The sequence below is a fragment of the Tympanuchus pallidicinctus genome, unplaced genomic scaffold (assembly GCF_026119805.1).
Source record: "Tympanuchus pallidicinctus isolate F22 unplaced genomic scaffold, pur_lepc_1.0 scaffold5, whole genome shotgun sequence".
NCBI classification, from domain to species: domain Eukaryota; kingdom Metazoa; phylum Chordata; class Aves; order Galliformes; family Phasianidae; genus Tympanuchus; species Tympanuchus pallidicinctus.
This window is the reverse complement of record NW_026294769.1, coordinates 20,495,151-20,515,177: the sequence shown is the minus strand read 5'-3', so window position 1 is coordinate 20,515,177 and position 20,027 is coordinate 20,495,151. Positions and strand designations below refer to the sequence as shown.

The following is a 20,027-nucleotide window of genomic DNA, read 5'->3' as shown; positions in this document are numbered from 1 at the left end:
TGGAGTATCCTGAGTTGGAAGGGACTGACAAGGATCATCCACTCCAACTCCCAGTGGATACACCTCAGGACTCACAATTTCTTGCCTGTCAGCACTATCCAGACCTTCTTTTCACTTTGAGTCAAAGACTCAAATACTTTGTGTTCTTCATTTTACCTCTTCTACGCTCAAAGTTTTTTTAAGATTTATTAGTGCCTTGGGGTGACTCTGGGCAATGATACCAAGAAAGCCTTGAGGGGAGCCAGCCTGACAGAAGGAGCTGTACTGCACATCCCAAACACCAGCGCACAGCTTTCCTCTAACTTTATAGATCACCAAGCCAAGGACCACGCTCTTACCAAGTGGGTGACAAAATGACAGGGCACTCAACTTCCATAGCTCTACCTGTCAGTGAGTGTCATAAGAGGAGGAGATGGGCGATCTGCTGTCCTGAACTATCAGGAGTGCCTCATCTACCTGCTCATCTCTCCAGGTAGCGAAGAGAAGAAGCAGGAGCTATGTCCTGTTGTTCCCTGCCTCTTCCTAAAGCTGGGAGGAAGCAGCTGCAGTATGGGTGGATCTGCAGCCCTGTTGCCAACATACCAGCTGCCAATGCTGAGCCAGTGTGCTTGACAGTGACTGTGATGGATGTTGCTGATGTACTCAGAGAGCACCTTTGGACTGATTCTGAGTCAGTGCAGCTGAGCTTGGGCTACAGTGAAATCTGTGTTCTCACATACATTAAATGAATATATAGCTCACATTACTCCCCCCTCTGCCTACTTAAAATGCCAGGAGCTTCTGCTGTCTCGCTGACATGAATCAAGAGTGAACACCAAAATGTCAATGATTCAGGCTGTTGTAAATTGTGATCCAGCTGGAGCCCTAAAGTATGCCTGATATCATATGTGAATTAATCTAAGTACATATACAAGGGAAAACAAACACAAAAAGAACGAGGCAGATCCCTGCTACTTAGCAGATTCCTACTGCAGACATTTCAGTGGTACTCATCACTTTGTTGGCTGAGTCTTGGCTTCACTTCTTTGGTTTAGAGAGATATCTACTGAAATGGCAGTTATGCAGTATATACTTGCATTAACTAATGCTTCTTCAGCAATATTGCTTTGGCTGATACACTACTGTTCATCTGACATTTTCTAAGAGCTGGAGATGTGAGTTTGATCCATCAAATTTAACTCTTCAATCACATAAGAAACCTTAGTGAAATCAATGGGTAAAGATGGAATTTGATTAAGCATTCCATTAAGTCTTCATTATTCCTGCGCAGTGTGTGATGTTCATTCATATTACTAATTCATCTTGCATTTGCCCAATTTGTACAGAATATAGTAGCAAAAATAAAAATACTGTGTACTTGGACCTGATCCTCATGGGTCTTTTCCAACGTAGGATATCCTACAATTCCATTATTCAGTGAACATTTACATAAACTTACAGTTCATCAAGCAGATGCATGAACATTCATGTGCACACCTGCTGTGTTTATTCCACAAACAGTTTAATAGGATGACTAAAGGAAAGCCTCTGGATGTATGTTTGTAAGGGTTATTTTTTCTTCTTCTATGCTCCAGACTGGAGCTATAGTCTTAATCCATGTGAAAGCATATCTGAACCTGAGTTTGGCATTTATTTGTAATCTAGAATCAGATACTATTTGTATAAGTACATTTGCTCAGTCTGAAGAGAAAGCTCCAGGGGAGACCTTTCAGTATCTAAAGAAGGGGCTGTAAGATAGAAGGGAACAGACTCTTTGGCAGGGTCTGTGGTGATAGGACAAGGGGAAATAGTTTCAAACTGAAAGAGGGGAGAATTTAGACTGAATATAAGGAAGAAATTTCACAGTAAGGGTAGTGAAGCACTGGTACGGGTTGCCCAGAGAGGTGGTGGGTGCCCCATCCCTGGAGACACTAGAAGACAGGCTGGATGGGGCTCTGAGCAACCAGATGTAGCTGTAGGTGTCCCTGTTCACTGCAGTTGGAGTCAGACTGGGTGATCGTTAAGTGTACCTTCCAGCTCAAATGAAACTATGATTCTATGATAAAGCTAGATTTTGAATACTGGAGTAATGACATGGCTACTTACTCACCTGCTATATATTCGGTTGTATGGGAACTGCTGAATCATGGCCTGAACCTCTGATTGAGCACCTGAGACGAGCCATGAGTCAGCCCTGGGAGCACAGGTGAAGGCAATTCTTCTGGAGATCCCTCTTTTGGAGCTTTACAGCAAGCCAAGCAGAAGGGTGAGCATTCTATCTACTCTATTTTTGGTATAATAACCTGCTTAGCCAAGCTCTCGTTTATTTCATGATTATGACATCTGTATATTCATTGACTACATATCAGTCTATCAATCAGGCCTTTATTTCATGTAATTTAGCCACTGACAACTATCATCTGTAAGATTAGAATGGTGCTTAGTAATCCTTGTACTGGAGGAAACTTTAACTCTTGGAAACTATTTTTTCACTTATAAACTTTCTTGGTATAGAGGACAAAATCTATTTCCTCAGAATAGTGATAAGGCCTGAAATGTCTCACAGAGAATTGGAGAAAAAGTAATTTGAATGTATTTAAAATTTGGAGTAGGAAATATGTTCTGCTTTATTCTTTTCAATGGAAAAGAAGAAGAGCACTTTGAATTCCACAAATGCAAACATTAATTTGGGATACTGGTTGAAGCATCTACTTTCTTTAGGTACTAACACTAAACCTCTTATTTTAAAGAAAAAAAAAAAAAAAAAAGTGATCTTGTTCTTTCCTATAACTTCTCATGTCATACTTTTAAGAGAGTGAATCCATTCTGAACTCAATAGAGTCTGGTCTCTTCCTTCTGTAGTATAAATCCTGGAGAGATTATAACTAATTTAAGTAGAATCTCATGGTGGTTTTTTTTTTCTACCTACCTGCAAACTGCTAAGGAATCAGCAAGGGAAAAATAAGTGCTATTCACGGTAGTTTCCAGCTTGGATTACATGTATCTTGAAAGCACTAGCAGCAGATGCTTGTGGACGTGTCTTTGAATTCAGTCATATGTATGTCCTCCTGGCTGTCATCACCACTTATGTGTGTTTCTAGTATAGGAAGAAAACACTGGCAGTTTACAGAGGGAGGGGGGGAAAAAAAAAAGTAATCCCAGAGTTTTCAAGGAGCTCAGCAATTACTGCTGCTTAGGGGGCCTGGCTGGCAGGCTATTTGTTTATCAAATTTGAAAGAGCCCCATAAGATTATGGATCGTAACCTTCCTGGGGACTTAATCATTTTGTCACTTATAAACATGTAACACTTTTATTGAGAAAAGCACTCCTACAGGTGGATTTCATCTTTCATCTGTTCTGGGCTTCTGAGAGCATTTGCCAGGATTGCTAAGCTGATTGCACAACTCCACTGGTAGTGATTATGGTTTTTCTTACAGTTGCTTGTCCAGGTATGGAAACTGATACTAGAAGCATCAGATTTTGATGTCACAGTCTTGTACTCATTACAAGCTGAAATTCATCACCTTCCAACCCAACTGCATACCACAGTGTGATCTGCCAAAAGGTAGGTAGCATGGTCTGTGGCTTCAATTCTTAAAATTACAAAAGAAATTAAAAGAGCATTTTGTGTCCACACTTTTTCACCACAGAAAAAATACATATCAGTGCAGAGTCCCTAACTACTTCTACATCCTGATCCCATTTTTTACCACTTGGAAGCATTTTGTTCAGTTCATGTTTCTAGTTGAAAGGAAATAAAGCCTTCTCTCCTTCTTCCCCTGTCCTGAACAAGTGGTTTAGCACCTACTGCTGCCTTAAGCAATACATCTGAATGCTTTTAGTGAAAGGGGTCCAGCAGACTCCCACTAGGGTTTAGGGAGGCTCTGTGTAGGAAAAACTGTGGCTACAGTAATGACCTGCTGTTCTGGGTTCGTCACCATTATGTCAACCCCAGAAGCACAGAGGAGAACAGGAAAATCCTTTGGGTCATGTTTTGCTTTGTTTCATATCACCGTAGTGCGTGACTATGGCTTGCAGATTCTTTTTGAAAAGGATGCTATACCAGAAGGACAAAAATCTGCATTGAGGAAGAAGTTTTGCATGAAAATGTTGAGGAAAAGGGCCAAAATTATTTTTCCTAAAGATTATGAAATAAGCTTCAACTGAATTAGCTCTTGTAAACTGTGGGAACAGATAAGTGTATTTAAATTATTGCAGAGTTGAAACACCTGCTGTTAACCAGGATGCAAAGAAGGAATAAACAATGACTTAACATCATTCCTCTTTCACAGAGAGACATAAATATTGGTAGAAAATTGCTGAGTAAGGCATGAGTACAGCAAGAGGTAGAAACAAATCAAGAGGTAGTGCCACTTTTATAGGGAGAAAAGGATTCAGGAACAGGCTGACCAGGCACAGAGATGGGGCTGAGATCAACTTAAAGGGAACAGAATTGTTGGATTAAATGTCCGTTTCCAGTACAGTCAAATGCTATTAGTGAACCTATATAAAAGGAGTCATTTTTTGTCTGGAGGAGTAGCAGCTCTGGAGATACCTGAAACTGAGAAACCAAGCAGAAACCACCACAGCCCATATTAACATCATAACCAGAATGCAGAGATGGAAAGGGAAAACAGCCAGGGCCCAGCAGCAGGCAGGACATTCAGCAGCACCCACCTGACCCAGCCAAACCCTTGAGCCAGCTGGTTATGTTTTCACATCGGTGGTAAGGCAAAAGGAAAGCAGCTTTGTCAGAAAGGAGCACCTTCTGACCAATGGTTTACCGGCTTCGATTAACTTTGCAAGGTGCACAAGGTGCTGGACAATCAGACTCTTAGATTATCCCTGTCTGCATTCATTGCTGAAGTTGTACCAAAGCCAGCCAGAGGGGCTGTGTAAGTGAATCTCACTCTCACAACCCAGCCATGTACACATAATCCTACTGTGTTCTATTGAGGGGTTTCTGAAGGCACTGTTTGTGAGGACTGTTCTCAGTATCATGAAAGGAAGGAATGAAACTTAATGACCTGGGAAAGTGCATGGTGTGGGGGAAGGAGGTCCCTGTCAGCTAATGGTGCCTGAAACTAAGTCCCAAAGAGTTTGGAGAAAGCTGTCAAAGGCAGTTTCCCTTCCTAAATTCAGCTAAGGAGAAGGATCCTCTGAAAAAGTGACATTCCACCAGCATTTTGCTGCTACATTACATTTTACTATGGATTTTAGTTTTTTTTTTCACTTACCCTTGTGACTAAGAAATGTCTGTTCCCTTGTGAAGGAATTGCAAGAACACAAAGGTAATCTAGCAATAACAGAATCACTGTACCTAGGGATAAAGGCACCAGATCTGTGTTAAGGCAGGATCATTGATAAAACCACACTCGCATCATTCCTGATTAACGCTCACTCTGGCCTACAATTAAAAACTGCTAGTTATGAAGATTAAAAATTTCCCAAATGATCTGTTCCACAGGTCCACTGTTTCTTACTTTTAGAGAGTCTCTAATATCTTATTTATTACTTAAGCTCATTTCTTGGCATATCCACCAAGAAAATTTGGGCAGAACAGTTCACTCCTACTCTTCTTATCATCCTCTTTCTTTTTCTGAAGAGTTGCCGTGCCCTTCTTCAGTCCCTTCTTCCACAGACTTCCCCCAATTTACTCAAACTTACCTCATACTCCAAGTCTTCACAAAGTGAAATGTACTTTTTTCTGATTTCCTATTCATCTTCTCTCTACGTTAGATGCATCATGTGTTCCCAACCCTTTCACACCATTCTTTCCTTCAGTATTTTCTCCTCTATCATCTTCATTGTTTTGTGCTGGGCCTTGCTCTGGAATTTGTGTGCCTTGTTTTGTTCTGCTTTCCTGCTTTTGTAAAGGATGACCTTATGATACTGTCTCCCAGGCTAGAGGAGAAGCACAGACTGAACACAGCTCATTAAAATAGGATCTCTGGAGTCCTAGTTCTGGATGAGTAGCACACTGCCTTCAGAACAGCCCCAGGCAAGACAGCTGACCTTGTCCTCTCTATAGGCTTTTCAGTACTTGAATAATTTTTAAAATTACAGTTTATCAGAAGAAATAGTGGTGTTTGTTAGTTTTTAACTAATGCTAGTTTGAAAATTTGAGCTACTTTTGGGTAGGTGTCAAGGTCTACTAAGCAGGTCTCGTTGTTCTGGTCATGGGCCATCACTTTGGAAACATAAGTGCAAGGGACCACTACTGACCTGAAATAGAGAGGTTTGTGTAAAATTAGTGCTCTCACACTTCAGGAATGTGATAAGGCTGAGGGATATACAGATAAAAAAGATTAAGTGTTATGTGTCTCACATCCACAAAGCAGTTACTGTCAGTCTTAAGACTGAGGGACTGCTGTGAGCTGAGGGCCATCACGGGCTGTTGGTTTATTTTTGTTTGTGGGGTTTGTGAGGTCTTCATGGCACGAGCAACTCACAGATCTATTACCTAGTTCTGATACTGAATACATACAATTTTTTTCGGAACCTGTTTGTCAGATTCTCCAGCCCCTGCTATGAAGTTGGAAAGGGAAGGTTAATGATTTTAAAGAAATGTAGGAGCCTTCATTTCTGTAACTGTTTGCAATATCAGGAATTCTTCTGAAAATTTCCTTTTGTTTACTAAATATTAATTTTATAAGGAACCTCAATGTCTTGATATTGTTCAGTGCAAGGGACAGATTGTTGGCATTCCTGGGCAATTCTGCTATCTGGCGAAGTAGTGCTTCTTACCAAGTGCTCTGATGTTCAAGTGCCTGAGGACTTGCTCACAAAGGAAGAGTCAGTGTCACTTTCTTCACTGCAGAATATAAGTATCCACATTGGAACTAAAAGTGGGTACAGTTATTTTGCTCTAAATAATTTCACATAATTTTTCCACAGAAAGTTAGCTATGGCACAAGTAACAAAATACATCATTTGGAAACATCAGAATGGAGTGCTTTGTACAAAAGCAGCTCTCCATGTGACAATGTTTCCCTGTTTGAGCTTGGTTTTTTATACTGAAGACTCAGTCTTTACTTTTAAAATCCTTATTCTACAATGAGAGAAAAACAAACATCTTGCATGTATTTATCCACATCCGTCCCACCACCTTGTTAATGATTGATATTAGATTGATATTAGTTGTTCTGCACTTCCAGTTTTTGACTTCCAAGCACCATCTCATCCCTACAGAAATGCCTAATAGCTTGGAGTGTGCACTCAGGTGCTATCTGAGCAGGAATGCAAATGATGCGCTGAACATCGATGGAGAATACAGGAAAATAAAGAAGAAGGAAATCAGGTAATGTAAAACAATTTCATATTTCAAGAGATATTAACAGGACATGCCGCACCTGCAGTCATGAATTTCATTTGCATAGCTGGAAAACTATGTGCTATGAATGTAATACAGTGGGTAGGAGGGATGGAGGAGCGACAGAAAACACAGGCTGCCTCACATACAATATCTGTTAGCAGTGGTTGTGATGTGGCCTTTGCAGTTCTGCCTTCTGTATCTACTCCACCCTTTGCAGTTCTTGTTGGCTGACCCGAAGCAGATGGTATAATTCAGTGAGAGATTTCGGAGTTCTGTGGTGCACGGTAGCATCCACATGTCCCAGCTCTGCACACTCCTGCACAGCCTTCTGCAACTGTGGCTGCAGTGGGAAGGAAACCAATGGTCCTCTGAGAGTTGGAGAAAACCAGCGGCGGAATATTTTGTCACAAATGACCTGAGGAAAGAAAGAAGAGCAGATTGCTGTCTTGCAGGAGCTGTAACTAATGCCCTGTTGCTTCCCTGGGACTGTAGCCAAATGTCTCTATTCTTGTTTCAGCTGAACCCATAATGTGTCTAGCCATTCAAAGGGGAAGATAAAGAAAAGGAACTTGTATAGAGGCTATCCTCTAGCTGAGGCATCCCCTTGTGCATAAGAAATGGTGAGGGTAGGAAAGGGAGAAACAGGCAAAGCACAGCCAAGCTGTGCTCCCCCAGCCTCTGCGCTTGAATTAGTTTGTTGCAGCAGCACAAGCTGAGTGAATTACAAGACAGCTCATAGCAGGGCCACTCGCCCTATGGACCCCCCTCTCTCCACTTCATCTGCATAGACCATTTTGTAGAGCAGAGAATCACAGCCATAACCTTCCACTGCTTACAGTGGACTTCACTATTAGTGGAGACAATAATGACGAATTCCCCACTCTTCCTACTTCCTATCTGAGGAACTGGGCAAGCAGCAGCTATGTGGAAAGACAACAAATAAATGGTTTGCTTGCATGCCCCAGGATGTGATTTCTGAATGGGATTGGCACCTAATGTCTGTTTAAAAATGTGTCTACATGCAATGCACAGCATTCTAGTACATATACCATACATTTTATAATCAATATGATTTTAAAAGAAAGGCAAGCATAAAGCAGCTGTCTCTACTCACTTGCAAGTTGTTATTGGCTCTCTGTGCTCCACATCTTCTGATTTTCAGATTGCATTTTGAAAAGCAATCAAAAAAATTACAATCTTCATCTCCTGTGCAGTTCTGCTCAAGGATGTCCCTCATTTTGGGTTCAAAAAAAGCCATATCCACATCGATGGCCACCACCTGTGGATCAAAACAAGCCATTAAAACAGGCAGAACAGGCTGTGGGTAGGACTGAGCAAGCATTCTTTTGCCTCTTTCTCTGGGAAATGCTGTGCAGAGAGCATGGCAGAGAAGTGGGTTCTCAATGAAAGAGCTTTCTTTCGCTTAACTGAGCAGCAGTAGTCTTATGAATGCCACATTTTAAACAAAAGCAGCCAATACTCAAGACAGCAGGAAAGAGAAAATTATCTGTGGACAGTATGCGTCCCTGGGGTCAGCTGGATTGATTTGCCTTAAACCAGAACTATCCAACTTGAAGACTGATTTACTTGTTTTTGCAATTTATGCAGATGGCAGCTCAACCTTTTAATTATATGATGTCACAAGTCTACCCACAGGCCAGATGGTATCATTTTGCAATTTGCCTTTCCAGACTAAGCCTGTGACTTTACCATTGCAGAGAGGAGCACTATGATGCACAGAAGTACCCACAAGTGGCATGGCTTCTCCAGACCTCCCATTGCATTTGGTGGGTTTGTACCGCTTTATACCTGTTCAGCTGTAGAAACAGATACCTGCAGTTGTTTAAAGCTGGGGAAATTGGGACTGTTAGTTACAATTTTAGTCATTTATTGTGCTGCTGCTGGGATAGATTTGAAACCATTCTGGGACTGAGTGGCTGAATCTCAATTTCTGTCAGTATCACTCCACAACGGATACTTCACTTCAAAAAAAACAGAAATCAGCAAGGGAAGGAGGGAAGGCAATTAGGTGATGGCAGCTGCCTGACTGTAGACTGACTGTGGGTGAACACAGTGAAAGCAGTCTCCCTATGGTGCTATGAACGCAGCCATCAGCATAACTTCAAAGCCATGCTTAGCACTTGGAACCTTCACTCAGAGGGGGTTGTAGGGGTTGAAATAATTTTGCAGGTAGGGAAACATCTGGGACTTGGGCAAAGCAGAATTACATGGGCACAAAGGATAATCTCATTTTTAAGTTGCATCCATCTAAGTAACATGTGATACTGCACTGTGGCCGGAGCACCAGCTGGATCATCTCCAGGAACTAAAGATATCTGGCCTGGTAGAGGGCCAAGCAAACCTTGCACAGGCAAAAGAGCAAGGTCTAATCTTCATGTTATGCTTTTATTTATTTATTTATTTATTTTCCTTTTTCTTTCCCCAGGGAAAATCTTAATGTGATGAGGCATAGCTTAAAAACTCGAGTATTTTTAAGCTTTTTGGAGAGCTTGATAGTCATGATGTAGCCTAGGGAGATTCACATGTTTCAACAGGCTGGTTGTTTTTTATCTTCCTAAGCTTTTTGCACTTCTGATGTTCACTTCTTCGGAGTTTCTTGTGTCTGGCCAAGATGCATTTGGTGCAAGAACAGGGCAAAAAGGCACCAAAAGTTGTGCAGAATTTCCCCAGTCTTTTGGTCACTGTATGAACTTCCTTGTGGCTCTCTGCCAACTGTGCATCTTTGACAATCTTGTCACTTGTCATTTCTGCTAGGAAAAAGAGCCATCAGGATGACTTACCAAGGCAGTGATCTCTACCCTCCTGTACCGCAGGAACAGCACACAAAGGCTGGAATGAGGACTGGAGAGCTATCCCCAACACTTGAAAATAATTCTCAAAACTATTGCATGCCAGGCATTTCTTTGAGCATTAGCAGTCTCATTACTGAGATAAGTAATAATGGTACTATTATGGAATTTTATTATTATCCTATACGGAATACAAAAGCAAGCAAGTAAAAAATTGCTTCAAACAGACAGGAAGGACTAAAGAGAAGCTGCCTTTTTTGTGTCCCAATTCTGGCAATTGACAACACAGCCCAGAATTTCTACTTCTCACTCTCCTCTCACAGTCACTCAGCAGAAGCTCTCTCTGTTTTCCTTCTCAACTTCCTGGCTGTATGTATCTCTTGCCTCAGCCAAGTGGGGTGTAAGTAATGTGCAACCAGGAGAACCGTGTGTGAGCAACAGCTTACTTTGTTGTTTCTGTTGCTGTTGTAATTAACCCTCCTAGAAATTGCTACCTGAGAATGCTTTACTGTATCAGAAGGTGATTGCTGTCTCTTCTGACCCTAGAACTCATGGCAGAATCCTGGAGAACTGAGCCTCACCAGAAGGACTTGTAATGGAAATCGCATCAAATATTCTCTCCCTTGTTCTAATTGACATCTCATTTTCTCTTAACAGGTAGTAAAACAGATGCTCTAGCGTGTGTTCACGTGCAGCTACATCCTGGCATAACTGAAAAAGATAGGTAAAGCCTGCTTTGAAGAACTTCTGTCCTATTCCATTCTGCTTAAGCATTGGCATGCTTTTCTCAGTTTCTTGCCATAGTTACCCACCCATTCCCCGTTCAGCTGCTGTACTGCACCTGAATAAACAATGTTAGTGAAGGGAAGGTGAAGGGGAATCACTCTAATTGCTCTTAATGACTATAAGTTTAGGTTATGTTTCTCAAGTGCTCTGAAGACTTGAGTGTTTGTGAGTTCTGATAATAGCCTGCAAGTTCCTGAGAACTCTGTATATTCACTCAAAGTGCAGAAACTCCATCAATGTCACCACAAATTGCAAATCTGGTTCAAACACTACACAGGGGCTCCAATCCATACATGCAGTTCCCACAGAAATCAGCAGAATTCCCATCTGCAGAATGAATGCAAGATATTTTCAACAACATGATGGTGTGCTACATCACCACTTAGAAAAATGTACAGCTATTCACCTTTGAGTTATAGTCGTATAATGAAAAATCAAGCAGTAACAGTACTAAGGGTTTTCATGTCACCATCCTGGAATCATTTCCATATTGGATAGGCTGAAGACTAAAGCAGAAAGATGCATATGTTTCTATGCAGGGAGTTCCCCTTGTGTCAGACCAGAAGATTCAGCCTTAGTGTTCCTTTCAGCATCACTACCAGAGATAATTACCATGACTCAAGTTACAGCTTCATTAAAAGCTTCCCAGATCTCCTCGCCTTCAGGAGGCATCCATCATCACATCCAAAGGATACGACCCTGTCAGTGTCAATACGCTTGAGCAGGTGAAACAAATCAGAACTGAATAAACAGTCCTGAAAACAATCAGCAGGATCTAGTGCTCTGAAGTAGCTGCATGAATTACAAAGAGGAAAAACAGTGAAGAAGTTCCCATGTCACTTTTAAATGTTTGTTTTGCAAAAACTTGGCGGGAAAATGCGTGAGAAGGGAACTGTCATTTTTTACGCTGCCACTTTCAGATTAAAATTTAACCTCAAATATCCACAGCTCAGCCCCAAAGCCCCAGCTTACCGTAAGATCATGCCTGATAGCAAAGTTTTCTGGCTTGATGTCACACAGGTGTAGGCGATGAGAGAAATCATTATCAAAATGTTGCACCATATCCAGAAAGCTGAGTGCAATGTCAATGATGGCTCTCACTCTGCTTTTGCGGCCAGCAAGGGAGGGACCTACTATGTTTTCCAAGGGAAAAAGAGTTTTGTGCCAGGCATGTCCAGCTGTAAGATACTCCACGGCATAGAAATGTCCACAAGAGCCAATAATTCGTAGCACATGTTTGCTGAAGTCCTGCAGCAAACTGAAGAAAATATATTCTTCCTGCTGGATCAAGGACCACATGCTGGCCACCTGCGCTTTCCAATGTGGTCCCTTCCTCCTTGTCCACAGGGGCCCTGTGCTATTGTTAGACAGTTCTAGCCCCAGAACATTTTTTACCTCCAAGGCTACCATCAGCAGAATCTCTGTTTCAGGAATATCCTGTGTTTCCACCTCGTCCAGCATGCTGAGATGCTGGTAGCTGGAGAAGATTTCCTTTTTGGATTTCAGGATGATGGGCTGGCCTCTCCAATCAGCCTGGATGACCTTCTTACCTCTGTCATAGTAAAGGCAGTGTTTGTACACCAGCTTCTGCGCCACACACAGGTCTTCGCAGAGGTCGCCAGTCAGGGCTCCACTGCTGTAGTCAAGGCACTGGATTGAAAAAGAAGGAATATTCATATTCATAATCCTATGGACCACTTAGGAGAACATCAGAAAATCAGTGAAGGTTCTAAGGCTCTAAGCTCGAGCGGACCATAGTAGTCGTGAAGCACAATCCTTCTACATCTGTTGGGTGATTCATTGGTTTTCAGAAGGCTCTAGAGACTTCTTTTACTGTGGGGAGTCTTGCATTAAAACAGAGACTAGGGGAGTGGTAAAAGGGCAGGCTTTTTTTTCAGGTTACTTCTTAAGTTTTCACCACATGGGAGTTCAGTGGGACAAACTCTCAACATATTTAGGTGTTACATGAGATTCTGGGCCGTAACAATTTAAGATATAATAGATGACTTCCAATGTAACTCAGGACTCCTCTGGAAGGTTCAGCACAGTGTAATGTAGACATCTCCACTTAAGCCATACAGGGGGGTTGGCTGGGTAGCTGGCACCCTCAGCAGTCCTTTGGGTGTCACCTCTGCATTCAATGTGCCCTGAATGAAGCGTTAAGAACCTCCTTCTGCACTGCTTCAAAACAAAGAGGTTGCACTCCAAACCTCTTTTTAAATATGTACATGTTGTTGAACAAAATGGCTTGCTCAGTTTTCACATGTACTTATCACTGTCCCTGTGATATTTTTATATGAACTGCATAGCTACTTTCTTAAAAATTAGAGGAAAGCAGTCCAGTGTAACCTGGGAACTGCTGTTTGATATTTAAGTGGTCACTGCGAATCTGTATAAGAATTGCAAGGTTTCCCTCACCAATCCTTCCCTAAACTCATAATTGTTTCCATGCTGTCACTTCCCAAAGTGTAGGCCGTTCCTATATTCCTGTGGGCATTCAGAAACGCAGCTGCAGGGACTGCTTTGGGCAAAGCAGTGGAGGGAATGATCAGCGGTCTCTGGTGGATGGGGAATGGACTGTGGTGGCGAAGAAAGCCAAACAGCTGGGAGGCGGCTTGACAGTGTCAGCCTTCTTCATTGCTTTCTGGCATTTAAACTTCATTGAAACAAGCTGGCAGCTCCTGCTGCACGTAAGAATGCTCACAAGAAGGCTGCCTGACCCCCTGCCTCATTTGTATCTTGCCGTTACATAAACAGGAAACATGAGCGTAAAATTTAAGCAATGTATTCTCTCAGAGTAGCCTCTGAGGTGTTACACCAAGGGAATGCATTCTGATGCCAGGCAACATTCTATGTTAAAAATCACTGGAGAGTGGGTGCAGGATTATGTCTGAAATCCAGGAATGATGCAGGAAATGGTGCTAAATTGGCTAACACAGCTCACTGGGTACAGCTCAGACAGGCACAGAGTATACACTGCACTGTTCTCACAGCCCAAAAGAGAACATCCAGTGCCAGCAAGGGCAGCCATGTAAGTGAACTCCTTCCGTCCAGGGTGAGGTACCTCTGAGAATCTCACACATTGGCATCCATAGGATGGTCTCCCTGGCAGACTCCCTGGGCTGTCAGAGCACACAGATCAATGATGTTTGTGAAAACGTGCTTCTGTGAATGCAATACAAGTTTATTTTCCCTTTTTAAGTAGGAAATATGTTTTGTTTTGGAACTTAAACACAATTACATTTAAAATCATTGCTCTACTGTTGAGAAAACTATAACCTAATTCTTGTTTTGCCAGAATTGAGAATGGAGGACTCAATCCTGTAATTGGGTCCACATGAGTGAACCCCTGCCCTTGTGGACATTTTTATTGTGCCACGTTAACTCTTAGGGGGCCAAATGCACATACATCTCATGTCCAGTAGATCACAAGCTCAGGAGACCTGCAGTCAAATGTGAACATGCAGCTTGTTTCCTTGTGTTGCCATCATATCATACGTAACAGCAATAAGAAAAAGCAGTTTGGAAAAATAGTCTCACATTTCCCAGACATAGGAGCTGAGTCATTTTTAAACACGGCTGCAGTTCAGGACTTGTCTGCTGTTCCATTTGAACCAGTATCTGACAAACAGTCTGAATCTTCTTATACTGAAACTGTGCAATGTTTGCAAAGAGAAATTAGCCAAGGAATTCCTACTCTTATAATGATTAAGCACAGATTAGCCTTCAAGTATCATCCTCTATTGATAACCAATACAAGCAAGAACTTCAAAAAGGCTTCCTCAAATAATGAAAAGCAACTGAGCATTCTGAACAATTTTCAAGAGTGTCTACTCACAGAATGTAGCAAGTAGTTGAGTTTAAAGTCACGCAGTGACTTTAAAAATGTCCCCATTTTCTGGACATTGTAACCTCAAAGGTCAGCAAAGACTGACCTCAACTTCACTTCTCAGTACTTCAGCCCAGTTATTCCAGCTCGGTGTTTTATGCTTTGCCATATGCATAATGCTTTAAGATTAGTTCTTCAACTGCCCCCTTATAATCACTGTGTTTTCAGCCCTTGGATCATTTTTGTGTTTTAACTCCCACTCCATTTTTTCTTTCCAATCTCCCCCCATCCATCTTAGCAGCACCAACATCAAAACTGAATGCTATGGCTTAGCATTGCAAAGGTAACTGCCCTTCCCTATTTCTCACTTTAGGACATATACAGAGCTCCTATCACCCTCTTTGGCATATTCTGCACTGATAGCTCATATTGAAGCAATTAATTGATCCTCACATCCTTTTCCAAAGTTATGCAGTTACACAGGGCAATCTTCTATCCTGGTGGCATTGCTTCCCGGCATATTAGCATGTATTAAAGTCATTTTTGTGGACTGAAAACTTTTAGACAGGTAATTCAGGTTAAAGATGGCCTCTGTTATTTACCAGCTCAGGAACCTTTTCCCTAACTGCAACTTTCACCATACAAGAATTTACTTTACAATGACTGCTGACAAAAAGGAGAACTAGAATCCAAAGAAATCTAGGAATGGTCCTTGGTCCTCCACACTGACATCTCTGTCTTAATGGCTGAACTCAGAGATCTGTTGAGATAGTTTAAATCTTCCTAATGGGTGCCCTTTGAAGGCCACTATGTATCAGACTTTTAAACCCCAAATATGGAAGTGATACTAAGCAAAAAGCCATATAGAAAAGCAGCTTTACAACACAAGAATGCAAATAGAAGCTGGGCTTGGACTCTGTCATCTGTTTCTATTTAATTTGGCTGCATAATTTTTCAATACCTCAGTACATCAAGATAAGCTAAGAAAGCTGGGGTAAAAGTTTAAATCAATGTAAACCTTACCTAGAGTTTACATTAATTTATATAATTTACTGTACCACCATCACTTGGTGTATATCTATGAGGCTTGAGTTCTGTCTTCTTATCATGTACTTCTACATAAATGCAATACTCATCAAGGTTTGGGAGGCATCAAACTCCTCCAGAGAAAAAGAAAATTGATCACTGTACGATTGAGTTTGTTCATTATAAGCAAAACTGGGACTGGTTCTAGGAAAGAGGAAGCAGTCTTAGGAAGAGCTTAAGTTCACCTCTACAAAACGCACAGGTCTTCCTGGGCCATCCCAGAACAACACACATCCACATGATGGTACACTGTACTCAGAAGACGGACATCAGTCCTTAGAAATACCACTTACAAGGGCATATACTGATGCAATTTTTCACCCACTTGTTTAAAATAGCTCATATTCTGATCTCCTACTGAAAATGGTACAGATGACAGGCAATGTAGTTTCCCTTGGAAGTCAGTTTTAAGAGGTGTGATACCACAGCTACCAGATTGTTTTGCCAACCAACTGCACATCCAACAGTTGTGGGACTCACAGTGATTGGGAGGTGTATAAAGACCTCTGGGCTGATGGTGACGCTGAGCTCATTTTCTAACTATTCCACTAGAAGGACAATCCCTTTCTAATGCCATTTGGGAAGACTGGGTTGCACACCTTGAGATCACAGATGAATGCAGCATTGTCAGCCACTGTTCCTCCTCTATTGCACAGACGTCAGGGCATTTTATGAGCAATACTTGCTTGCTTGCTGCAGACTATTTCATTTCCATCTGCATTCCTCCTTTCCCTTTCCTTTCCCCTTCCCTTCTCCTTCTCTTTCCCTTCCCTTTCCGTCCTCCTTCCCTTCCTCCTTCTCTTTCCTTTCTCTTCCCTTTCTCCTTCCCTTTTTCTTCCCTTTCCCTTTCTGCTTCCCTTTAACCAACGACACTACAAATATGTTAAGAAACAACCTCAAAGCCTTAACGCATGCTGCTCCTCTTTTCCAAGTGCTTCCTCCACAAACGTAAAATCTGCTCTAATTTCTTTCTTTTTCAGGTCTCTCGATGCTAACGAATGTTCACAAATCCTTCCATGAATCCCGAGGCACCGCGTCTGCGATGTGCCAGACGTGAGGCAGACAGCTCGTGCTGCGCACCGCTCCCTAATAGCCGCTTTCTCTACGAGCACCTTCCCGACCGAAGCACTCCGGGTCGGGCTGCCCGCTCCCGAGCGGCTCCGGCAGCGCACCCACTCTCGGTGCTGCGGGAGCCTCCCGTCCGCAGAAGCCGACGGCGCAGCTCCCGTCGGGGCGCACGTACCAGCCTGGCCAGGATGCGGTGGCCGTCCTCATCCGTGCAGCGCTCGGAGAAGACGCTCCCGTGGAGGAGAAAGAGCAGGGCGGTCAGCACCACCCAGCCGGCGGCCCAGGCGAGGAGGAACGCGAGGGTGCACCGGCGCCAGCCCGCGAGCCGCAGCCTCCTCCAGCCCGGGATGCCCCTCATCTCCGCCACCGGGCCGGGCCGCTCCAACCCCGAGCGCGCCCTCTCCCCGCTCCGTGCCGGCGTCCATCGCCCGGAGCCCCCCGCCCCACCGCCGCCTCCCCGCGGCCGCCGCCCCCGCCCCGGGCCGGTGCCGTCCCCGCGGAGCCCGGAGCTCTCCTTTTGAATTGAAGCCACGTAGTTCCGCCTTCTTTTGTCTGCTCTCCCTGTGCCAAGCGGCCCCTGCCACCGCGGATGGAGCTGCTCGGCGGCTTCCCCCCCCCTCCGCCTCCTCCTTCCCCTCCAAGTTTCGCACCCGGGAATAAAAGGGGTTTTGAAAGCGGGCGGGGGCTGCTGTGGGAACTTCTCATCCCGGCGGCTGCCTGACACTCTGAAAAGGGCAGTCCGGAGATGGACGGCTCTTGGAGAGTGCTCCCGTTAAATAGGAGGGGTAAAAAAGAAAAGAATGGGAAAAAAGAAAAAAAGTTGTTTATTCTGCAGTAACTTTGGCCAGTTTTATTCTGCCAGCGATGGTTGCCCGTTTACTAACGCTACCCCTATGATGGGCTGCCCCTTGCGCTGCTCACAGAAGCTCCTGCTGCTCTGCTGCCCCATCCCGAGCCGCCGAGGAGCTCTGCACTGCTGCTGCCTCACGGCTCCATGGCAGCCGGAGGAAGTAGGAGGCAGATCGGTGCAGTCATATAATCACAGCATGGCTTCGGCTGGAAGGGACCCCAAAGCCCATCCAGCTCCATCCCCTGCCACGACCAGGGCTGCCCCCCAGCAGCTCATCTGCCCAGGGCCCCATCTAACCTGGCCTTGAGCGCCTCCAGGGACGGGGCACCACAGCTTCTCTGGGCAGCTGTGCCAGCGCCTCACCGCCCTCTGAGCAAAGAAATAAGGGTGTCTGAGTCAGGTTTGCTGTCAGATATAGTGAAGAAATGACCAGATTCATTTTCTTTCCTTTGTATGGACAGTTATGTCAGGCTACTTGCAACCCCATAGCAGGAAGATGAATTGTAGTTACACTTGGAGAGTAAATTATTTCCCCAAATGAATAAGAATAGCAATCTGCCTCATGGATTGAAAACTAGAAAATAATGCAGTAGGCGAATTTTAATGTGTGCCTTGTGTAAGTTGCCCTGGGACACGTTTTGTTAGTCTGTTAATTTAAGGTGGTAAGGTGAAGGCTGGAGCTCCTCTCCTGAGAAGACCGGCTGAGAGAGCTGGGCTTGTTCAGCCTGGGGAACAGAAGGCTGTGGGGACACCTCATGGCAGACTGCTTGTACTTAAAGGGAGATGATAAATTAGAGGAGAAACAACGTTTTACATGGTCTGCTAGCACTAGGACAAGGGGAATGGTTTTAAACTAAAAGAGGGGAGATTTTGATATTAGGTGTGAGGGGGAAATTTTTCACTCGGATGGCGGTGAGGCCTTGTCACATCTTCCGCTGTGTTTCCTCTCTCCTACCACTTCACTCCTCCATGTCTATGACCATCCTTCTCACATTTTATTTCACACTCGAATCCTACTCAGAGAATGGCACCTTTTGAGGCAACAGGGATACAGTGTATTTCCAGAGGATGTAGCAAGCAGGGAAGTCTGACTACTATCTGAAAACTAAATCCTATTTCTCAGTCTGATTCAAAACACTTTCTGAAGCTCTCCTACAAATTTCGGGGGTTCGTCTTGAAATTTTTTTGGGCAGCAAGTGGGGAAAGGCAGGAGGGTTCTTTTGATGTCCCCCCATAGAGAGGACCAGCTGGGCACAAGCTGAGCCAACCAGCACTGGCTGCTGCTGCTGCCATTAAACAGCTGCAGATTTGCTGCGACAGTGTCTGGAGCAATGCTGAGACGGAGCTGTGTCCTACCTGGAAGAGGGTCACACGTGGCAGGGGAACTTTTCTGTACAGCTTGGCACAGAGCTTTTTGTTTAATAGCATAAGCACCAAAACTATATTTGTTTTCCCATTTCATTTTTTAAAACACGGATCTTGGCTTCTCTCCGTGTCAGTATTCCCCCAGAGGACGTAATCTATTACCATTTCACATCCATAAAGTTCTATATATGTATCATTTGCATTGTTCTGAAAATAAATTCTAGTTACTTTTGGCTTTGAGCTAAGATCAAGCATGGGACTTCAGCTCTGGTCAGGTGGCATAGCTGAGTGCTCTAATTGCTGCTGACAGAGCCAAGCACGTGCCCTTCTCTTCCTTTCCCTCTGTGCTTTCCTCTTGTTCATGGCTGCATAGTCCTGTCCCCTAGCAAAAGATGTGTTTTGCTGCCCACTGAATTCACTTAACTCATTAAGAGAGAAGAAACCCACAAAGCTGTTCTTTGCTAGGATTATTTTCAGGCAGGTAGGAAAGTCGGAGTGGCTGGGGATGCAGCCAGGCACGCAGGGGGAGCTCTGCAGGGAGGAGAGCAGCAGGCTGGGCCCTGCAGAAGGGCACGAGACAGAACTGTTCTGCCAACTTGGCTGTGTCACATCTGCATGTCAAGAATGCAACGTGATGTTACAGATAAGGGGCTCTACATGGAAATAGTTGCTGAAGGGACAGTCCTTCCCCTACTTTCAGCCCAGACACATGCTTCTGCTACTTCCTTGCATCGGCTCTAGTAACTTCTTAGCAGCAGGGTGACCTGGCTCAGCTGCTTGATCTGGAAGAAAACAAACTCTGCAAAAATGAACTTTCAGCCAGCCAAAGCGATTCACCCTGTGGCCACACATCACTAGATTGCATTTACTCACAGTGTGAGGGCTGCTCCTGGTGGCAGGTGCATCAGCTTGGTTGGAACTTCAGGCAGTACCTGTAG

General features: G+C 43.8%; 1 protein-coding gene and 1 long non-coding RNA gene across 4 annotated transcripts in view; one reads left to right on the top strand and one right to left on the bottom strand.

Moving 5' to 3' along the window:
• Nucleotides 1-72: 72 nt before the first annotated feature.
• Nucleotides 73-17,025, top strand: LOC128091198 (uncharacterized). 2 transcript variants are annotated; one of them, XR_008211290.1, is made up of 6 exons: nt 73-2,245; nt 3,418-3,545; nt 7,172-7,280; nt 9,014-9,082; nt 10,763-10,829; nt 16,787-17,025. It is a non-coding gene; the product is annotated as an uncharacterized LOC128091198 (long non-coding RNA). The 2 variants fall into 2 exon arrangements; XR_008211289.1 differs by having other exon boundaries at nt 8,987-9,082.
• Nucleotides 7,274-20,027, bottom strand: part of DIPK1C (divergent protein kinase domain 1C) — a 25,172-nt gene continuing 12,418 nt past the window's right edge. Inside the window, exons 1-4 of one of the 2 annotated variants that reach the window (XM_052704210.1) lie at nt 17,050-17,260; nt 11,864-12,541; nt 8,410-8,574; nt 7,274-7,710 (exon numbers count right to left, since the gene is read on the bottom strand). In XM_052704210.1, the coding sequence (XP_052560170.1) occupies nt 7,495-7,710; nt 8,410-8,574; nt 11,864-12,541; nt 17,050-17,232 (1,242 nt within the window). In that variant the 5' untranslated portion in view covers nt 17,233-17,260 and the 3' untranslated portion in view covers nt 7,274-7,494. Of the gene's footprint in view, nt 7,711-8,409; nt 8,575-11,863; nt 12,542-17,049; nt 17,261-20,027 lie in introns of those variants that run through there. The other variant, XM_052704211.1, reaches the window with a different exon arrangement.